Source organism: Hydra viridissima, unplaced genomic scaffold (genome assembly GCF_058129835.1).
Source record: "Hydra viridissima isolate aposymbiotic clone 2 unplaced genomic scaffold, HvirCarnegie_v1 scaffold_13, whole genome shotgun sequence".
NCBI classification, from domain to species: domain Eukaryota; kingdom Metazoa; phylum Cnidaria; class Hydrozoa; order Anthoathecata; family Hydridae; genus Hydra; species Hydra viridissima.
The window spans coordinates 2,499,172-2,517,203 of record NW_028324312.1 but is presented as its reverse complement, the minus strand read 5'-3'; the positions used below and the strand labels follow the sequence as shown (position 1 = coordinate 2,517,203).

Sequence of the window (18,032 nt, the reverse complement as noted above, 5' to 3'; positions counted from 1 at the left end):
CTTTTTTCAAGAAATGTTTTTTTAAAAAAATAACTTAAAAATTAAATAAAGCATGGATAATACGAGCCAGCTTTTTTTTTTTTTTATGTCTTGTTTTGTGGTGCTATATCTTGATCATAAAAGCGTATAAAATAAGATATTCTCATATAAACGAAGTTTCTAATTAAACTTTCTTTCAAGTGAAAGGCATAAACAACATTTTCATTATAAAGATATGTAAAATTGCAATCACTTTTTACTATTTCAATAATTTTTTTGTATAATATTTCTTCTATTTAAGTTTTCATTTGCGTTAAAAAAATAGTCTCCATTTTGTTAAGCAAGTTTTGTAAAAAAGAATCAGTATTAAATAAATCACTTTCACTTGGTGTCAAACTTGAAAGAACTTGAATACATTTTTGGCAAATTTGAACTTTCTTTACCAAATAATCAGCAATTGATTTCAAAACCTCTTTTAACTGAATGTGAGAAAATTAAATCACTTGAAACATTTGGTAGTACACAAGGTTCTAATTTTTCTTTAATAATGCAGATAGCTGTTTGAAAATCACTTTTTTATTTGGAAAGATTTACTTCTGAAACACTATGTTGGTAATTAAGTCAATTGTAACTGCAACAGAGTAAGCTGACTGTGGGAGACAATTACTGTTAGAATTAGATTGTTCTATTGAAAGGAGTACTAACATATTTTAATAAGCTGATTTGAATTGCATTGCTGTTGGTCTGTTATTGTACTCTCCTTTACTTCGTATTAATGCAAGAAAATCCTCCACACAGTCCTGATTAAACTGAACTGTTTAAACATAAAAGAAATCCTCATAAAGCTATTCGTTCTTAAGACAAATAATATTAGAAATAGTGACATCTAAACCCCAATGGGTGGATAAACCTTTTGACTGTGAGCACCACAAACATGCCACTCCTTGATCCAAACTCTCAAATCTTTGAGCTGTTGTATAATTTTATTATATAGAGTTAAAGCAGAATGTGTTGGTTTATCTGCTTTTGATTTACAAGAGTTTAGCATGTCAAACAAAATATCCATAATTTTAATAAAAAAGGCTATAGACAAAACAATTTCAGACAATAGTTAGACAGAAGCACATACATTCAAAGCAGTAACAACTTGACTATTAAATATTTGTACTATCCTAGCTAAATTGGTTGAACACATGGAATTATTACTATAAAAATAAGCAATTGGTTGTTTTCATTTTGTTGATAACCCACAGGCCATCAGTACAAGAATTTGGTTCACTTGTTTGGGATTAGATTTTATTCTAATGACCTTGTCACTATTTTTGCCAAAATCGAAATATTGCATTAAAGACATTTCATTAAAACAAGACTAGAGTTCCGTTCCAATTTTGTCATGGTGTCTACTCTAATTTTTAGTAAAGCTATCACCTTATTGGAAAATCCCAAAAGATTTTTCAAGAAACGTTAAAATCGTGCTTCTAAGAGGTAATGAAAAAACTCTTCTAAGCATTTTGAAAGTTTGTGGACTGCAATAAAATAATCCTCATTCAAATCCTCGAAGCTAAAAACTCTTCATCTTTAACAGTCCAACATTCTTTCCTCGCTTGTTTACATAATTGATGGCTGAACAAAAGGACGGCATATTTAACATTATTATAAGTGTATCTATAAAATTATTTTAATTATATATATAAAAAGTAAACAACAGTGTTTCACAGAATATTGTTTTGAATATGGTCCCGCAAGACATCCCATAATCCAATGTACAGACAATTACAGTTAAATATATGGATTTTCAGCCGAGTTGGCAGGCATTGTTTTTGATTTAGAGAAGAAATTTCAAATTTGAGATCTGAGATGGCACCTTATCAGAGATAGTATTTTTTAAAAAAACCGTCCGTTCTTTATTAAAATTCTACATAAATTGGTAAATTACGTAATTTAATTGTATATTTGTAAGTTTCTTTTTTTATCCATTTCTCCGAATATAAAATATAAAGAAATTCTGCTGATCAAACGCTTCTTTGTCATTTGTGCTCACAATAAATTATTCTGTGCTTTAACGATAAGAATTTATGAACTTATGAGAATCTTTCTCATATAAGTCATGATGTTAAATTTTTAGAAATAACATACAAGTTAAATAAACTTCAGGAAGTGAAAATTCAAACAAAATGAATAAATTCCGGAAAAAAACTGTAAAATACAGAACAAAAACTGGAAACAAACTATATGAAGAGAGATTTGCTACATTTATTTAATAGTCTAACAGTAAAAACATAAGTCGATTTTTAAGATGAGTTTTCTAGTTCCTCGGCAAAGACTCTTCTTTTGTCGGCTGCTGCGATCCTGACCAGCTCTCAACCGGTTTTTCATCTATTTGATAAAAAAATAATAATATTGAAAATAAACCCTTCAAAAATTATTGCATAAATAAAAATTATTATTTTAGACATGTTGTAAAGCACTTCCGCGCGTTCGTGTACTTGTGTACGCGATTATTCCAAATACCTGTGTTTGTACACCACCTGCAAAGTACCTCAACAAGTGACGTCACCTTCGATCTAGGTTGCTGTTCACCTTAAAATATTTGAGTTTGTTTAAAATTCGAAAAAAGTTCTTACTATCATAAGAATAATAATCTGAAAAAGCTTAAAACGAACAATTAAAAAAAAATTTAACTTGAAATTTATTTGCAACTAATTTTAACTAAAAAATTTTAACCATAAATAACTGATCGCATAAATTGTTAACTTTGCTTACGTTTTTAACAAAAAAAAAAAAAAAAGTCGAGTATTGATTAAAAAGATTCATGCAAAACTCACCACGTGTGGAAACATCCTTAGGAATAAGATCCTCAAGTTTTGGAGCTTTAGGTAATTCTAAAGAAAATTTTTAGCTGAACTTATAGTTAACTATTACTAATATTTTATTGAAAAATCGACTTGAAGACTTAACAATAGTTAAAATAAACTAAATTATTTTGGTATCAATCATTTTGCTAAAACTGAAATTAAGAAAGGTATTTTTCAATTTTTTACTTGCCGATGTAACAAGCACCATAATTGTTACTTGCTTAGTAAAAACCAGTTGATCTCAAGTTCTCAGTAAAAACCAGTTGATCTCAAGTTTTAATTAAGCTTTTTTAAACCTAAAACTGAATCTGAACCAAATCTGAACTAAATCTGAACCAAATCAAAAATGTGATTTGAGATTTAATTTAAAATCTATACTCACATATTGTTTAAAGTCTACACAATCAGAGGAATGATGTTTTTAACCTTTATATATGAAAATATACAAAAAACACAGGTGAAAAAACATTTTAAAAAATTTTAAACTATTGCTCCCGCTTAATAGATAATCAATTTAGGTCTCTTAGAACCCCCCTGTGCTCTATAATAACCTTTTCAAAGTTTATTAAAGAAACTGTAATACTTAGAAACTGTAATACTTCTAAGAGATTTTGAAAAATTTATCATAGAGTACTGGAAGAGAAGTACTACGCTAACATTAAAATGAGATTCCACATTCAATTTTCTATACACAATTTGATTTCAGATTTAACTTGACAAATAAACATTGATTTCTAGTGGCTTAGTTTACACCCAAAATCAATGGAAATGGGAGACAAAATTTCTTTGAATCAAAGACAATCCTTTCTTAAAGAGAACCAAAGTTTTTAAATGCCACTTATCATAATTTATGGAATAATCTTCGATTGTTAAAAAAATTCTTACCACCACTTTTGGGAAATTTAACATGCTTTGTATATGAGCGAGTATCAACTGGGTTACCAGGAGGTGAGTAATGAGCCACAATATAAGTTGTTTTTTTCTCCTCATGAAATACCACTCCTACTCCTACATTCAATGATTCATCCCACACAAGCTGTGTAAATGTTCCAGTAGTCAATGTAAAAGATGGCGAGTGGAAACGATATTGAGATGCTGTTTTATACCTAAAAAAAAAGTTTCAAAAAAGTTAAAAAATTTGATTTACAGTAAAAAAAAAACAAACAAAAACAAGAAAAAAAAACCAGTTTTCAAAAAAGTATTTTCTACTTTTTTATAACAATAAGACTTTTTATGTTAAAATAGTTCAAATGTTTTGATTATCATGCTTATATATTTAAGGAAATGATGCTATCGCATATTTTGAATAATCAAATTAATTTGTGTTACCATCATAAGACAGCTTTGTTTGGTTGATTTGAAGTTTTTTTTCTTGTCTCATTATGTAAATTATTGCACATATATAAATTTTAAACTAAACTTTTTTTTAAAAAAAGTGGCCTTTTTTTAAATTATTTTATTTTTTGATTGAGAAAGTTTTGCACAATCAAATGATAAAATAATTAAAAATAATAAGGCCACTTTTTTGTGTGAATGGCAGAATGATAAGACAAAATATCAACAGGAAATTGGCCTAAAATATGCTTTAGTCTTATTGTACAATATAGCTATCTTATAGATCTTATAGTTATTTCATAGATTAATACAATTATTTCATAGATCCACACAGTTAGAAGTTCATGAAAAGTATTTATGTTAGATCTGTTAATCCTACAAAAGACAATTATACTATAAAAATAGATATCTGCCTGTTTGTTTATTCTATATGCAAACCCACAAATGTGGACCAATCTGCACCAAATTATACACTTGGGGGTATTTTCCCCCAGGGAATGTTTTAGGTTCCGACCACCCTGGTGACTAGGTTCTGACCACCCTGGACTCAATATTCAGGGTGCTGATGGCTGGAATGAAGTTCTAACCACTCTATCTATTTCTTGGCCCCTGGTAAGGAGTTGAAGGTGGAGTGCAGCAACTCTGTACGGATTGGTAACAGAAAAGACACATTAAACTAAAAACTTGCATAACTTCAAAACAAAAAGAGATATTTTTTGCATCAGACCCCCATAAAATGTCCTATTTTACTTTAAGCTAGCTGGAATACTCTGCATGAAGTGCCAGGTATTCTGGCTTGCCTAACAAAAAAAATTATTTTATTTATGTTTCTTTTTTGCATTTGTATAGATTCTATAGTGGTGATTTGGATAACAAGAAATATTTTTTACCATTGGAGAACCGCTTGAGATGTACTAACAGGTCTGCTGGTGCCTTTGGATATATAAATATTTTCTCCATACCCTTGCAAGCAAGAATGTTTCAATCCTAGGTCAGACTCAGCTAACTCCATCGCCCACTTTTTTGCTGATTCTGCTAGTGCATTATCCCATTTAAACAGCTGTATACCATGCAGCTTTCTGATTTCATTGTGTGCATAAAGTGCAGAACCTTTAGAAAATTGTGGTAATAAAAACTCTAGGTATATTAAAACAAACAAAAAAAAACATCTCTATTATATCATTTTTAAGAACATTTGCAGAAATAAGAAATGCAATAAAAATGTGTTTTAAAATTAAATACACACTTTTGTCATCAATAAAAGTAATAACTGATGAATTCAACTTTTGTTTGCCTGAAAGGAAAAATAAAGTGAAAATATATACAATTTAAATAAGTTAAGAACATCTATCATTTATATTTTATGTTTTGTATTAACTTTTGATAACATTTAAAATTTTTGCTTTTCAAAAGGAAAATTTTAGTTACTTAAATCTCTATAGCTAAAAGTTAGTAAAATAAAAACCACCTTCCCCACCCCTAGTTGTTACAAAAAAGTGAAAAATAGAAAGTTAATAGGTTTATACTTATTCCTGTATTAAATGTGGAGGCTTCTTTACTAATACACTCTTTGCTTGAAACATTACCAGCAGAGTTTCCTAAGATTAAAGCTTGTTTTCCTATTTCAACTTTAGACGTAACCTCTTCTGTAGCACAAGTTACTTTTTTTGTAGCATCATCTCTCAGGACTTCAACTTTTGATTTACAGCTGTCTATCGAGTTTTGTACTGTTTCTCCAGTATGTTTTACTGAAGTTACAACACTTTCCTTTTTACTTTCAAGAGCTTCCAATGTTTTATCTAACGATTTATTTGCAACATTTTGAATATTTTGGTTGTTTTCTTCAAACTTTTCTTTGGCTTCAGTCAATGTATTTTTTCCTTCTTCTACAACAGCAGCCTCTTTCTTTTTAGCATCATCTATGATTTCGCTTAACTTTTCTTTAGATTTCTCTACATTTTTTTGCACTATTTCAACAGCACTACCACTTAATTCGTTAACTGTAGTTGCAGAATCTTGTAATGTCTCCTTTCCCTTCTCTACGAAAGAGTTGGTTATTTCCTTTCCAGTTTCCTCAAGACTTTCTAATGAATTAGTAACTACAGCTTTTCCTTCTGATATGTTTTTTATTATGTCAACAGAAACTTCTTCATCATTACACACCACTTGTTCAGACTCCACATTATTACGATCCTTCTCTTGAGAGGCTTTAACAGTGGTGGTGGTTTCGCTTTTGATTTCCGATACAACGTTTACCGCCAAATTTTCAAGGTTTTGTTGTGTTTCGATTTTTTGATCAGCAGATTTAACAGAATGGTTAGTGTCGTCCACCGGTAAAGCGTAGTGCTCACTTTTATCTTCACTCATTTTTATTTTGACCTGCCTTAAACTATCATACTTCCCTAAACCTATTCGGCGCGAACAGTTGATCTCTTCCTGTTTTTTTTTCTTTAAAAAAATTTCCTTAGTGATTTTCAATTAAGAGAAAGAAACGAAGCTATGCATAAGTTATGTGAGATTTTGAGAGAAAATTTCTTACTCATCACATATGCCACAGCTCCATTTATGACTCCATTACTTATCAATAGACAACATTGCATAATTAATTACTCACATAAAAAGCCTGCTTTGCTTAATTAAATGTCTGTACTCATTTATTAATGCGCTCTAATATATATTGCTTTTGGGAAAGGTAACATTAAAAATATAATTTTTACAGGCTTTGCTTACAGGATATGCTGGTAAGGAAAGCTATAAATTCTAGGAGCAATCGACATCATGCAAGAATTTCAATTGATGACAGTCACAAAAGTACTGCTCATTTTAATTTGACAGAACGCATATCAGATTTACTGCGGTTGTCGTTCATTTGAAAGGTAGACATGTAGGATATCAAGTAAACGTCTTCAAAAGCTTTTTCTACTAAACAATAGTAAAAGAAAAGGTTGCGCCTGTTCATTTGATGCTGTTTCTTGGGTGAGTGCATTTTTAAAGGCTATGAAACCTATTAGATAATATTGCGGATATTTAGAATCTCTAGATTTCTTCATCAACCAGACTTCTTCTTAGTCTTCAAGTTTTTGAATATCTAAAACACATTAAGTTTTATTAATAAATAAAAGATGCAAAAGTTGCAGCATAGTTGACAACGCGTAAAAAATAATGGGAGCTCATAACATCAATGTTAAACAAAAAATTAATTCTATAGGAGATGTTTCATTTCAGGAAATACTGCTTGCTTTGGTTTTTCCGTTAACAAAGAGTAATAACAATAAAGTACATACTTCTATATCAGTCTTTTGCAATCAACTTTAATTAGGTTTACTAAAATTAGCTGTTTATTTATTTATTTGTTTATTTATTTAAGACAGCAATTTTTTTTTATTTAACATCTTTATATGCATATATTTATAAGCATCTGCTTAAATGCATATATTTATATGCATTCATTTATATGCATGAACTAATATGCATATATTTATATGCATGTAAATGTTTTTGGTAGCTTTGAAAAATAAGTTTAATGGATTAAATGGAGCGGTACTATTTGTGCAATAATTTCAAGAGTTAAAAGAAATTTATAAGGAATGTGAGGTATGTAACGTATTGTGAATAAATTGTGTGATGCTGTATTATCGTAAATTTTTTAATGAAATTTCATTACTTTATAAGTCTAAATGTATAAATTATAGAATCTATATATATATTTCAAAATATTGGTATTGAAGTTTGCGCTTTCTTTGTTATCATTCGTTTTTAATGGAAGAATCAGAGCACGATGGCTCACTGAAAACTATTTTAACGCATTTTTAAGCTGAAAAAAAAGTTTTTATTAATTTAGTGGTTAGTTGTTCTTTTTGTAATATAAATCAAGTAAACGTAAAATAAATGTTGATATATTAACAAAAAGAATAGCAATCGATAATTAATTTATAATAGTTTATAAATAATAGTAAATGCTAATATATGTAATGTTAGTAACTATCAAGGGAAATGCAGTGCTGCCAGTGTTTTTTACTAAGGGCCTGTTTATATGGAAAGCCTGTTTATATGTAAACAAGCCCTAAATTTGTAAGTCGAATTATTTTGGAATTCATTTCATTTGTAATTTGTTTGTAAATGTGTAAAAAAAAAGTTAAAAAATTAATTCTAAAGTGTCAAAAAATACTTTTTCTCCTTTTTTTTTTTTTTGCTACAATTTTTTACTTATTTACACATTTTTACAAACAAATTTCAATTAAATAACTTTCCAAAAAATCTGACTTGCGAACTTATAAAAAAAAAACATAGGCAGAGTTGCCAATTATGCAGCACGTAATCACAAATTAAACGTTAAAATGCTTTGTAAAATGAAAGATTTAAATGATTTTTTTCAACAAGCGAAGATCCGGTAGTATTTTTAATTCTTTTGTTTGTAATTTTTTTACAGCAAGCCACGTTACTTTTAATTCTAACATTTTCAACCTAGTATCCAGTGATCTATATCATCCTTTTAGAAGTTTTTAAAACTTCTGGGATCGAGGTTGATTTATTTTTTTTTAATTTCTCGTGAAATGCTTGCATAGTTTGGCATAATGGCTAAGTTTTAACTATGGTTACCGAATAATGAGATTTCTAGATAGATAATGGAGTTGTAAAGGAAAGCGTTCAATGTAAAATAATCGTTTACGTAAATTTATATAAACAGAAAAAAAACTTATTTTTTAAATGTCGTTTATGAAGTAGTTTCTTTTACGATAACTATCTAACAAACCTTTCAACTCGAAAATTTATGTAACACTGCTCCTAAGGTATATTTACTTTAAAAAATTATCGCCTTGAGTAACAGTCAAAGGAAGTTTTGGCTGCTTTTTTATTACAATTGGACATTGCATATCCACAATCTTTTAAAGAAGGAAATAGCTCTAAAAGGTATTTATGAGGAGACCCGTTTTGTGGGAACTTCCATGGCATGCTTTAATACCGTGTAAGTACGTTTAACAGCTTTATAGACTTTACTCTTTCACTTTGAACCAACTTTGTTATGGTGATTTTTAATATTTTTATGTCCGTAACATCCTATCATCAAGGTTTCATTAAATCATTAAGGTTCCGTTTTTTAGAATTGAAATTCAAAATTTTAATTTTTATAAATAAATTTTACACCAAGTAGAGTATTATTAAAAATAACTTTGGATTTATATATTTTCCTGTCGATTTATATTTATGCTACTGCGATTGAGATAAACGCGACCTACCTCTAGCATACCTCTGACATACCGGTACTCTAGTCTAAATATTGGGCAATTTATTACTTTAACACCAAACTATCTCCACTATAAGTACATGTTTATGTTGAATGCATACAGGTACTTTTTTTAAAATCGCGGTTATTTTTCATGTAAATTGCGTCATCAGTTAAGAGGATTAATTAATGATTCAACGTCACTAAAATTCTCACTTTAAATTTTTGTGAAACTTTTTTTTCACCATTTTTCATGACAAATTTGTGATTCATGTACTTTAATCTTCTTCGCTTCAATAAACTAAAGTATGCTCTTCCGTTCAAAGTCGTAGGTTATAGGCATACTAGTTTTACTAAATTGTATACTTACTTCATTTACTTCGTTTTAGAGCGCAACTTTTTATCATTAACTGATCATCATGTCCTGCTACTCGATTGAGTCAATTAGTAGTGCATCATCCACAGATAAAGTTCAAAGCATTAACAAAATTTCTAGTTCGCAGCTATTTTCTCTGAGGGAAGGAAACCTGAGGAAAACGCCACTATACAGAGCAGTGAGCCAACCTAATGTGTCCATACATCCCAACAGTCCTGCTCTAACTCCTAATATTGAAAGACGCAATAACAGTCAAGGTGATTACTATTTTAAACACTCAAATTCACCATACTGGCAACGTCGTAGCAAAGGAAGATACGCTAACCAAATTAAAGATGATGCAAAGACCTTCGACATATCGAATGAGTCGCTACTTTTCAAACCAAAAGCTGGATTGAAAAAGGAAGAGGTATTTAGAAGCAGCGAGCTGCAAAAAGCATGCGAAGAGTTGAGGAGGGATGCTGATAACATCTTGTTGAGTGAAGACGAATGGAAAAACATTCTTAAATTTGATTACGTAAACAAATCCTTTGATGCGGATCTTCTGGAAGCAATTTATTTACTTCGCAACGCTTATCGCAAAGGTCTTTTTTCAAAAACCAAGAATGTAAGTAATTTTTCTATTACAAAATGCTGTCGTTTTAATGTATTTTAATGCACTTTAACCAGAAAAAACGTGATTTTAGAGCGAGAGATAATTTTTCGCAAATAATTATCAACAATAAAAAGGCTCAGAAAAAGCTGAAAATCCTAATTTTTATTTTGAGACGTTCATTGAATACAATATTTTTACTTAATCTTTACTCTATGTAGTTTTTTATTTTCACAATGACTTATATCTTTTTGGGTTCTAAGCACACATAAACTTCTGGTCTGTTTGAAGTTTTCACTGAACGTAAAAGTAATTAATGATTACATGAACTAAGCTAGAGATAATTTCCTGAAAAGTCAAACTGTGTATATGAAAATAAGATGAGTTTAACTAATGATGTTTCGATAATTCAGGCTTGGAGAACTATTGCTCTACTATTTAGAATTAGTTTAGTAAAAACGTCGCTCACAGTCGTTGTTTTATCGTCGTGATTATTGTCAGTTCGTCAAGTCGATTTTAAATCACTCATATTTTTGATTTAAAATGTAAATAAAAAATAAATTGTAGCAAAAATTTTTTTTGGAGCACTTAAATAGATAAAACAAATTAAATATAAAGGCTTAAAATTCTGTTTATCATATAAATAAAAAAAGACTTAGCGAACATTATGAAGATTTACCCTCATTTCAAAAATCAAATAATTTAGAAGAGTTGACTCGCCTACATTTTCTGCAACAAAGATGTTTACTTAAAAAAACACAGCGAGCCAATAGAATTTGTTAAAACCATCAATCAACAGTTTGCTTTAAAACTGACCAACATAACATTCAACAAAAGAAGAGCATAACATCACAAAGTTTTGATGAGCACCGAAAATTGTGTTTGATTTAGGAAATTTTTTAAAAAAGAATACCGAAGCTTTTTTCAGCATCTGACATGTTTTTGTTACATTAGCTTTATTAGGAAATTACGCATTGAAAACTTATTTAAATTTTTATTATCTCAACAACATGTCAACTGTTTTTATTTTGTGGCATTAAAACCTTCAACTCGAGACCAAAAAAACAACATGAGTTTTAGCCAAATTACGATGATTCAAATGTCTTTAAGTCAATAAGAACTTCATCAAAATGATAAATTTACAAGAAGTAGACATACCTTTGGTTAAACGCGACGATCATATCAGCCAAAGAGTAAGAGATTCTTCAAAAGAAAATAAGAGAAAATCAAAATTGTTCTACGTTTCATGCGATTACGTGGAAGTCAACAAAGCAAACGAGATCGACAAAAAAATCACAGGCTGTCTTAAACAAAACAGCGAGAGTTTAGAAAGTATTCGTTCAGACCAGGTTAATATACTTGTTGACCAAAGCTCAAGTGATAAACAGAGAAAAAAAATTAATCGACGGTCGAAATTATTTTATGTCAGTTGTGAGCATGTAGAACTTGGAGCTCAGGTATTTTTATCCTCGATATTTTTGTATATTAGAAATTTCTTATATTTGTTCTTGAAAATTGTTTTTCGAAAAATACTATAAATTGTGAATGTTCATATTTAAAAAATATGTGAAGAGTTTAAGCAAATGCTGCACGAATAACATCAAATTTAGTTGTAATTACGTTTCCTGCAAATATTACTTAGAATGTGGCCGGAAATCTAGAAGATATAAAATTAAACTTGTAATTCAAATTTTTTTAACATTAAAACCTTTTTAAAAATTATTGGAATAGATCCCCAGCATCGGTGCCGTCGATCAACGCAAATTTTGCTCGCTTAAATTGATTGTGGCTTAGTACACACTTATTTTTGGAATTAACCCTTTATTGGCCAAATTAAAAAATATACTTTTTTAAAAAAAATATGTCAATATTTTCAGAAAACTTAAGGGGCTAAGAAAAAAAGTTCAAACTTTTTTTTTCCTGAAATCAATTATTTCCTAAAAATAATTGTTGCCATTTAGGCAGCTTTGGTCTTAGAAGGGGAATTATTAACGATCAGATTTTGAGGTACACTTTCATTTTTCTGTTGTTGCCATATGGCAACAAGGGCCCATAAAGAGTTAATATTAACTTAAAAATCAAATAATTATTATGAAATATTAAATAATGTGAATAAGTGCATGTTAAAGTACCACTTACACAATTTTATTGTTATTGGTGATGATGGTCAAAATCAACTAGCGAAATTATGCGGAATTTAAAAACTGCGTTGCGTTTCCTAACATGCTATTTTATATCAAATTATAGGAAATACAACTATTTCCATGTAAACAATATCTCTTTACCAAAAGAAGGACATATGCAAGTTTTTTTTTCGTTACAATTTAACTTCAATACAAAATTTTCTGTTCAAAAATATAAACTACAAATTTCCACAAAAAAAAAATAATAAAAAAATGTAATATAAAAGTATCTGTAGATCGTATAATATTTATGTGAACTTTATTGCAATTATCTATTTTAATTTAGAATTTAGGTACTGGTGCATCAAAGGATGAAAGCAGTTTAGCACTTCCGGGTGGTCTTAACAATTCATTTGATTCTTTGTCCAGTGTTTTGTACTCATCTTCAGAAAACACACCAGTTAATTCACTTTCATCTGGTCGTTCTACTCCTAACTCTATAAAGCGTCGACCAAAGCAACCAAATATCTTTTTGCCTAGTAATCATGGTGTCTATCAAGACTATGTTGAAATACGAAGAGCTGAAAGTCTTTCATCATGTTATTCTGAGACTGATAGAAGTAGTATCATCAGTGATGGTAGCTTTTTTGATCTTTCTGAAGAAGTTACTGAAGCAATATCACCTGAAGCAAGATTATCAATGTCAGAACTTGAAGAAACTCTTACTGAATATGATGTTGCTGACAAGGAGTTGGAAAATCATATAGATTGTTTTAAGCTTCATGAGCACACAATTAAACAACTTTGTATTCAGCGACCTAATTCTCCAACAAGCAACTTCCTTTCTTCTATTATTCCCTCTAAATCTTCTCCTGATATCATTTCTCAAATGCATTACAAGTTGTCTCCATTACTACATAAAATTCAAAAATTAGAAGAACAATCTAAAAAATTAAATTCTTTACAAGTAAAGTTAGCTGTAGTTCAAGAAGAAAAAAGACAACTATCTGCCATGTTGGAAAAAAGGCGTCAGCAGGTGAATGAAATTAATCAACCCTCTGAGCAAGAAGGTTTACTTAAAAAAAAACAGACATTATCATATTCTCCAATTTATATTTCAGTGGTTGGTTTTAATCAAAGAGTTGATAAATGCACTGACACTAATGACTCTGTGATTAAATCTAATGATGTGGGTGTACAAAAATGTCTTGATTTTGATGGTTGTTTAAAACACAAAGAAACAATGACAGACAATCCAGTTATGAAAGATATAGGAACAAATGTCTCTGTTAATATTCTAGCAAAAGGATGCCAAACAAAAGCTGAAGCAATTGACTTTTCATGTCAAAGCGACCTTAAATTATCCTGTAAAAATAAAGATATACAAACAAGTAAGGTTGTAGTAAAAGATTCATCATTTGGTGATGAGATAGCAGAGAAATTTTATACAAGCTCTTCAACACAGATTTCAAAAGTGTATTCTAATACATTTACACAGTGCAATTTACCTGAGTACCTTGACAAGAACATAATGGTTGGAAATTCATTAAATGATCTTGTTGAAAAAGGTACAGGTGACTTAGTAGCAGATGTTCTACTGTTTTCTTCAGAGGTACAAACCGATCAAGTGATAAAAACTAATCAAGCAACAGAGTGTAAACTTAGTATGTCAGAAAAATCACTTTCTGTAGGCTGTTCTTATGCTCATTTAAAATCAACATCTAGCCAAACCTGTGTAAGTGTAAAAAACTTCCAATGTGGTGAAGGCTTTGCAGTTCTTAAGTTTAAAGATGCATCTTTAAATGTTGGTGCAACCATGGTTGATGTGCACACAAGCACCAAATTAATTGAGACTAAATCTACTTCAACATGGTCTGAAATTAAAACAAATAGTGTTGGGGTTGGTGATTGTTCCATATTTGATATGTTTTGTGATAGATGTTCAAATTTACAGGTTCAGAGCATTGGTATTGGTGAATATGTTAACAAGTCATTATGTTGTGTTGATGATAAGATGTGTGAATGTGTGAAACATACAACCATCTCAGTTGGTGTGAGTGATGATGCAGTAAATGATGTATTTTGCGATCACTGCAAAAATCTAAAAACATCTTCAGTTGGTATTGGAGAAAGCAAGATTGATGATATTTTATGTGATAAATGTTGCAATTTAAAGACTGTATCTTGTGGCATTGGTGAATGTACAGTTGATGATTTACTTTGTGATAATTGTACAAATAAAACTTTTTTTGATGTAGCAGTAAGTGAAGATTCTGTAGACAGCGGGTTTTGCATTTCTTGCTTGAGCAGGGAAGTTGTAAGTATTGGTATTGGTGAAGGAAACATTCATGATACATCTTGTTCTAAATGCATTGCTAATGAAGATAAATTTGTTTTTGATGTTGATATTCTAAATGCTAGTTCTCTACAACAGCAACAGGCAGTATTATGTCATTATTGTGGTAATAAAGTTGATTTAAATGATTCAAACCTTGATGAAAGTTTACAAGCCATGCGTGACAGCATGCATAATTTTGCCTCTGGTATGAAAAGATCAACAGTGTCTCGTGCATTGAATTTGGAGTCTTGTGATGACAGTCTTTATAAATCAAAGGATGATTTAGAGAGTCCAGAGGATGACTACCGAGCAATTATGTCTGATGAAGAAGATGACTTAAATAGCCGGTAATTTAATATTTTGTTAGCGTGTTCTGTTATTTTTTATGATTATATTTATGGATGTTTCCATAAAAATTGGCAAGTTTAATGGTTTTGTTAATTCTAATTTGTTGTTACATTTCATTTTTATGATATTGCTCTTAAAAGGTTTGTAATATTTTGTTCTTAAAAAATTTTTTAGTATTTTAATCTAAAAATTTACAACTGAAATAGTTTTCCTTTTATGTACTTTTATACTGTAATGAGAGAAAAATAGCAGAGAAAACATTTTATACAGGAAGGTCTAAACATGACTCATAAGCTACAAAAGACAATGTCCTTAACATAACCTTGTTCCATTTGTGACATAGCTAAATTTCTATAGAAATGACTCATACCCCAAGTTTAAACAAAATATTAATATATTTTAGAGGTAAAGCTGATGTAATTGAATCTTGCAAAATGCTTCATGCTCATTTTAGTGGAGAGAACCAACTGAAGCAACCAGCTATGGTAAGATGAAGCTAATTATTTTTTTACAGTGGTTGTGTAAGATTGAAGATGTAGTGATAAAATCTTTTATTTTGTTCTCAAGTACAGACATTCTTGTTTTAGCTCCAATATATGAGCATCATCCAATCATTGTGGTTTAAGACAGTTAAAAGAAAGAGAGCAAATGCAGCTATTGTAAAAAGCTATATTGATTTATTTCAACAAAGAATACCTGAGCTGCTTGAAACCATTATGAATATGAGTGATGATGAGGTGAGTAGTACACCATTATTCAAAAAAAGAAATTGGTATATGTTATTTAAAAGTCCTTCAATCTCAAATTATGTTTATTATGTGTATACATTTATCAAGAGTTGAATTTATTTTAATGCTAGGGTCAGACACAAAGCTTGATAAAAATTTATGATACAGTGCAAAATTTTTTTGAAATTTATAAGTTTAGTTATTAATCCTCTATCTCAGATAGTTTACAAACTTTAAATCTGTGTGTAAATTTTTAGGGTAACACTGCTCTCCACTATGCTATCACTTACAAAAATTATGCTGTTGTTAACATTTTACTGGATTCAGGAGAATGTTCAGTTGATCACATAAATCAGGTTTGTTTTTTTTTCTTTTTTTTAAGTTTGTCGATTAAAGATTATTGCTGCTGAAATGTCATTTTTTTGGTGTTTTACATTTAATTATAGTCGGGCTATTCTCCGATAATGATGGCATGTTTGACAGGCTTTGAAAACAAGAGTGATAAATATATTATGCAAAGATTATTTAGAATGGGAGATGTAAATAAACCAGTTGCAGAGGTAAGTAAAGTTCTTATGATGTAGCTAATATAACATATGTTGCAGTATGTAATTTTTTTAAAAAGAAGTGTTTCATTTACATAAAGTTGGTACAGGTAAGGTTGTAGCATAGGTGAATTGAGATAAAGGAAATAGTAAAAGCATTTAGTTTTAATCGTCTACTTACTCGTTTTTTTGCTTTTTTAATTTAGACTGGAGAAACTCCTTTAATGTTAGCAGTTTCACGTGGGAATATTGGGGTGGTTGAACTACTTTTAGATATAGGATGCGACATAAACGCAATTGACGATGTATGCTGTTGTATTATAGTCTTAATAAATTTGCTGCCAGTCATGTCTAAAAATGCGTCTATTTTGATTTTGGTTCAGATTGTTTGTCAATTTTTCTTACTATTTATATAGGACGGTTCAACAGCGCTTATGTGTGCTTGCGAGCACGGCAACATAAACATTGTGAAAACTCTGTTAGCCAGTCCAGATTGTGACGTTACCATCGAAGATAATGTAAATTTTGGTTTCTGTTTTAGAATTTTATTTAAATTTTGATGAAAACTGTTTTTATTTTTAGTTCATTGTTGACCAGTTTTATTTATCTTCGTCGTTTTGTCATATTTGATATGAATTATTTAGGAGGGGAGTACAGCATTGAGCATTGCTATGGACGCACGACGGAAAGATCTTGCGCTTCTTATTTATGGAAGTCTAAATTTTGATGCGCGAGGCAGAATAAAATTAAGTCCATCGGTAAGTCTTTTTACTTATATGAAATATTTTGTTGTGTAGTAAGCACTGATTAAACATCGTTATATTTTTATATAATTATATTATTATATAGTTATAAACACTGTTCGACTTTTAAGATCACCGTGCTTCTTACCTCGTTTCACTTTAGAAACAATCGTTGCTTGGACTTGGCAGACGATCTCCCTCTCCTGTTATTGGTAGAAAATAATCGTAGTCAACTTAATCACTAGGTTGAATGGTTTAATTGAAAAGCTGGTAGAAAATACTGCTTTCAAAGCGATTGGTAGAATATTGTTATGGAAATACATAGATAAAATTTTGCATCGAAGGCGATCGTCTAAAAATAATATTCGAGGTTTATCGGTTATCCTGCAAAATAACGGATATTCTGAAAAAATATTTAGGCAAGTTTAGCTGAAGTAATTTGCCGAAATTTTAAAAAAGAGGAATCATCGTGGCGAAATTATGCAGAACAGATTGGGAACTTTAAAAAAAATGATTTTGCAAAGATAATTTTTATTTCAGCTGTGTTTTGCTAAAGCGTTAAAAGCATCATGAAATAAAATCTTATTTCAAACGTCCTCCCTTCACCCTAACATAACTCTATTAATGTGAAATCCATCAAAAAATTCTTTCAACAATTTCTTTAAGCTATCCAAATTTGGATGTCGTCTGTTACTGACCATGTTCTGCGACACTGACCTCAATTTGTGGCCAAGTAAATTTATATCTGGGTTTCAAGAAGACCAACCTTCAGCTCTAACAAACACTACAGTGTATGAATTACCCAAATAAACGTTTCAGGGCTTAATCCGAATTGTTTAGATTTCT

General features: G+C 30.0%; 2 protein-coding genes across 5 annotated transcripts; one reads left to right on the top strand and one right to left on the bottom strand.

Annotated features, from left to right (window-relative positions):
- Positions 1-1,903: 1,903 nt before the first annotated feature.
- Positions 1,904-7,257, bottom strand: LOC145195174 (uncharacterized). The gene is made up of 7 exons (XM_090070110.1): positions 5,696-7,257; positions 5,416-5,463; positions 5,060-5,279; positions 3,720-3,940; positions 2,805-2,861; positions 2,491-2,559; positions 1,904-2,355 (listed from the first exon to the last, which is right to left on the bottom strand). Exons 1-7 carry the CDS (start codon positions 6,534-6,536, stop codon positions 2,285-2,287), a joined length of 1,527 nt encoding a protein of 508 aa, XP_089926236.1. The 5' UTR covers positions 6,537-7,257; the 3' UTR covers positions 1,904-2,284.
- LOC145195173 (uncharacterized) lies at positions 6,834-17,725 on the top strand. 4 transcript variants are annotated; one of them, XM_080072976.2, is made up of 11 exons: positions 6,834-7,145; positions 9,783-10,376; positions 12,831-15,169; positions 15,574-15,655; positions 15,758-15,907; positions 16,156-16,254; positions 16,345-16,458; positions 16,650-16,748; positions 16,860-16,961; positions 17,088-17,201; positions 17,350-17,725. In XM_080072976.2, exons 2-11 carry the CDS (start codon positions 9,813-9,815, stop codon positions 17,407-17,409), a joined length of 3,723 nt encoding a protein of 1,240 aa, XP_079929102.2. In that variant the 5' UTR covers positions 6,834-7,145; positions 9,783-9,812; the 3' UTR covers positions 17,410-17,725. The 4 variants fall into 4 exon arrangements, with proteins under 4 accessions (XP_079929102.2, XP_089926235.1, XP_079929101.2 ...); XM_090070109.1 differs by lacking the exon at positions 6,834-7,145 and adding an exon at positions 7,673-7,763; XM_080072975.2 differs by lacking the exon at positions 6,834-7,145 and adding an exon at positions 8,830-9,135.
- The last annotated feature ends 307 nt before the right edge of the window (positions 17,726-18,032 follow it).

Excerpts from the sequence above, each read along its gene's own strand:
- LOC145195174 (XM_090070110.1), bottom strand. The coding sequence starts at position 6,536 with ATGAGTGAAGATAAAAGTGAGCACTACGCTTTACCGGTGGACGACACT. Across the intron at positions 3,941-5,059 it reads TCTCAAGCGGTTCTCCAATG|GTATAAAACAGCATCTCAAT; the intron begins GTAAAAAATATT and ends CTTTTTTTTTAG. Across the intron at positions 2,862-3,719 it reads TAAATTTCCCAAAAGTGGTG|AATTACCTAAAGCTCCAAAA; the intron begins GTAAGAATTTTT and ends AATTTTCTTTAG.
- LOC145195173 (XM_080072976.2), top strand. The coding sequence starts at position 9,813 with ATGTCCTGCTACTCGATTGAGTCAATTAGTAGTGCATCATCCACAGAT. Across the intron at positions 15,170-15,573 it reads GAAGATGACTTAAATAGCCG|AGGTAAAGCTGATGTAATTG; the intron begins GTAATTTAATAT and ends AATATATTTTAG. Across the intron at positions 16,749-16,859 it reads ACATAAACGCAATTGACGAT|GACGGTTCAACAGCGCTTAT; the intron begins GTATGCTGTTGT and ends CTATTTATATAG.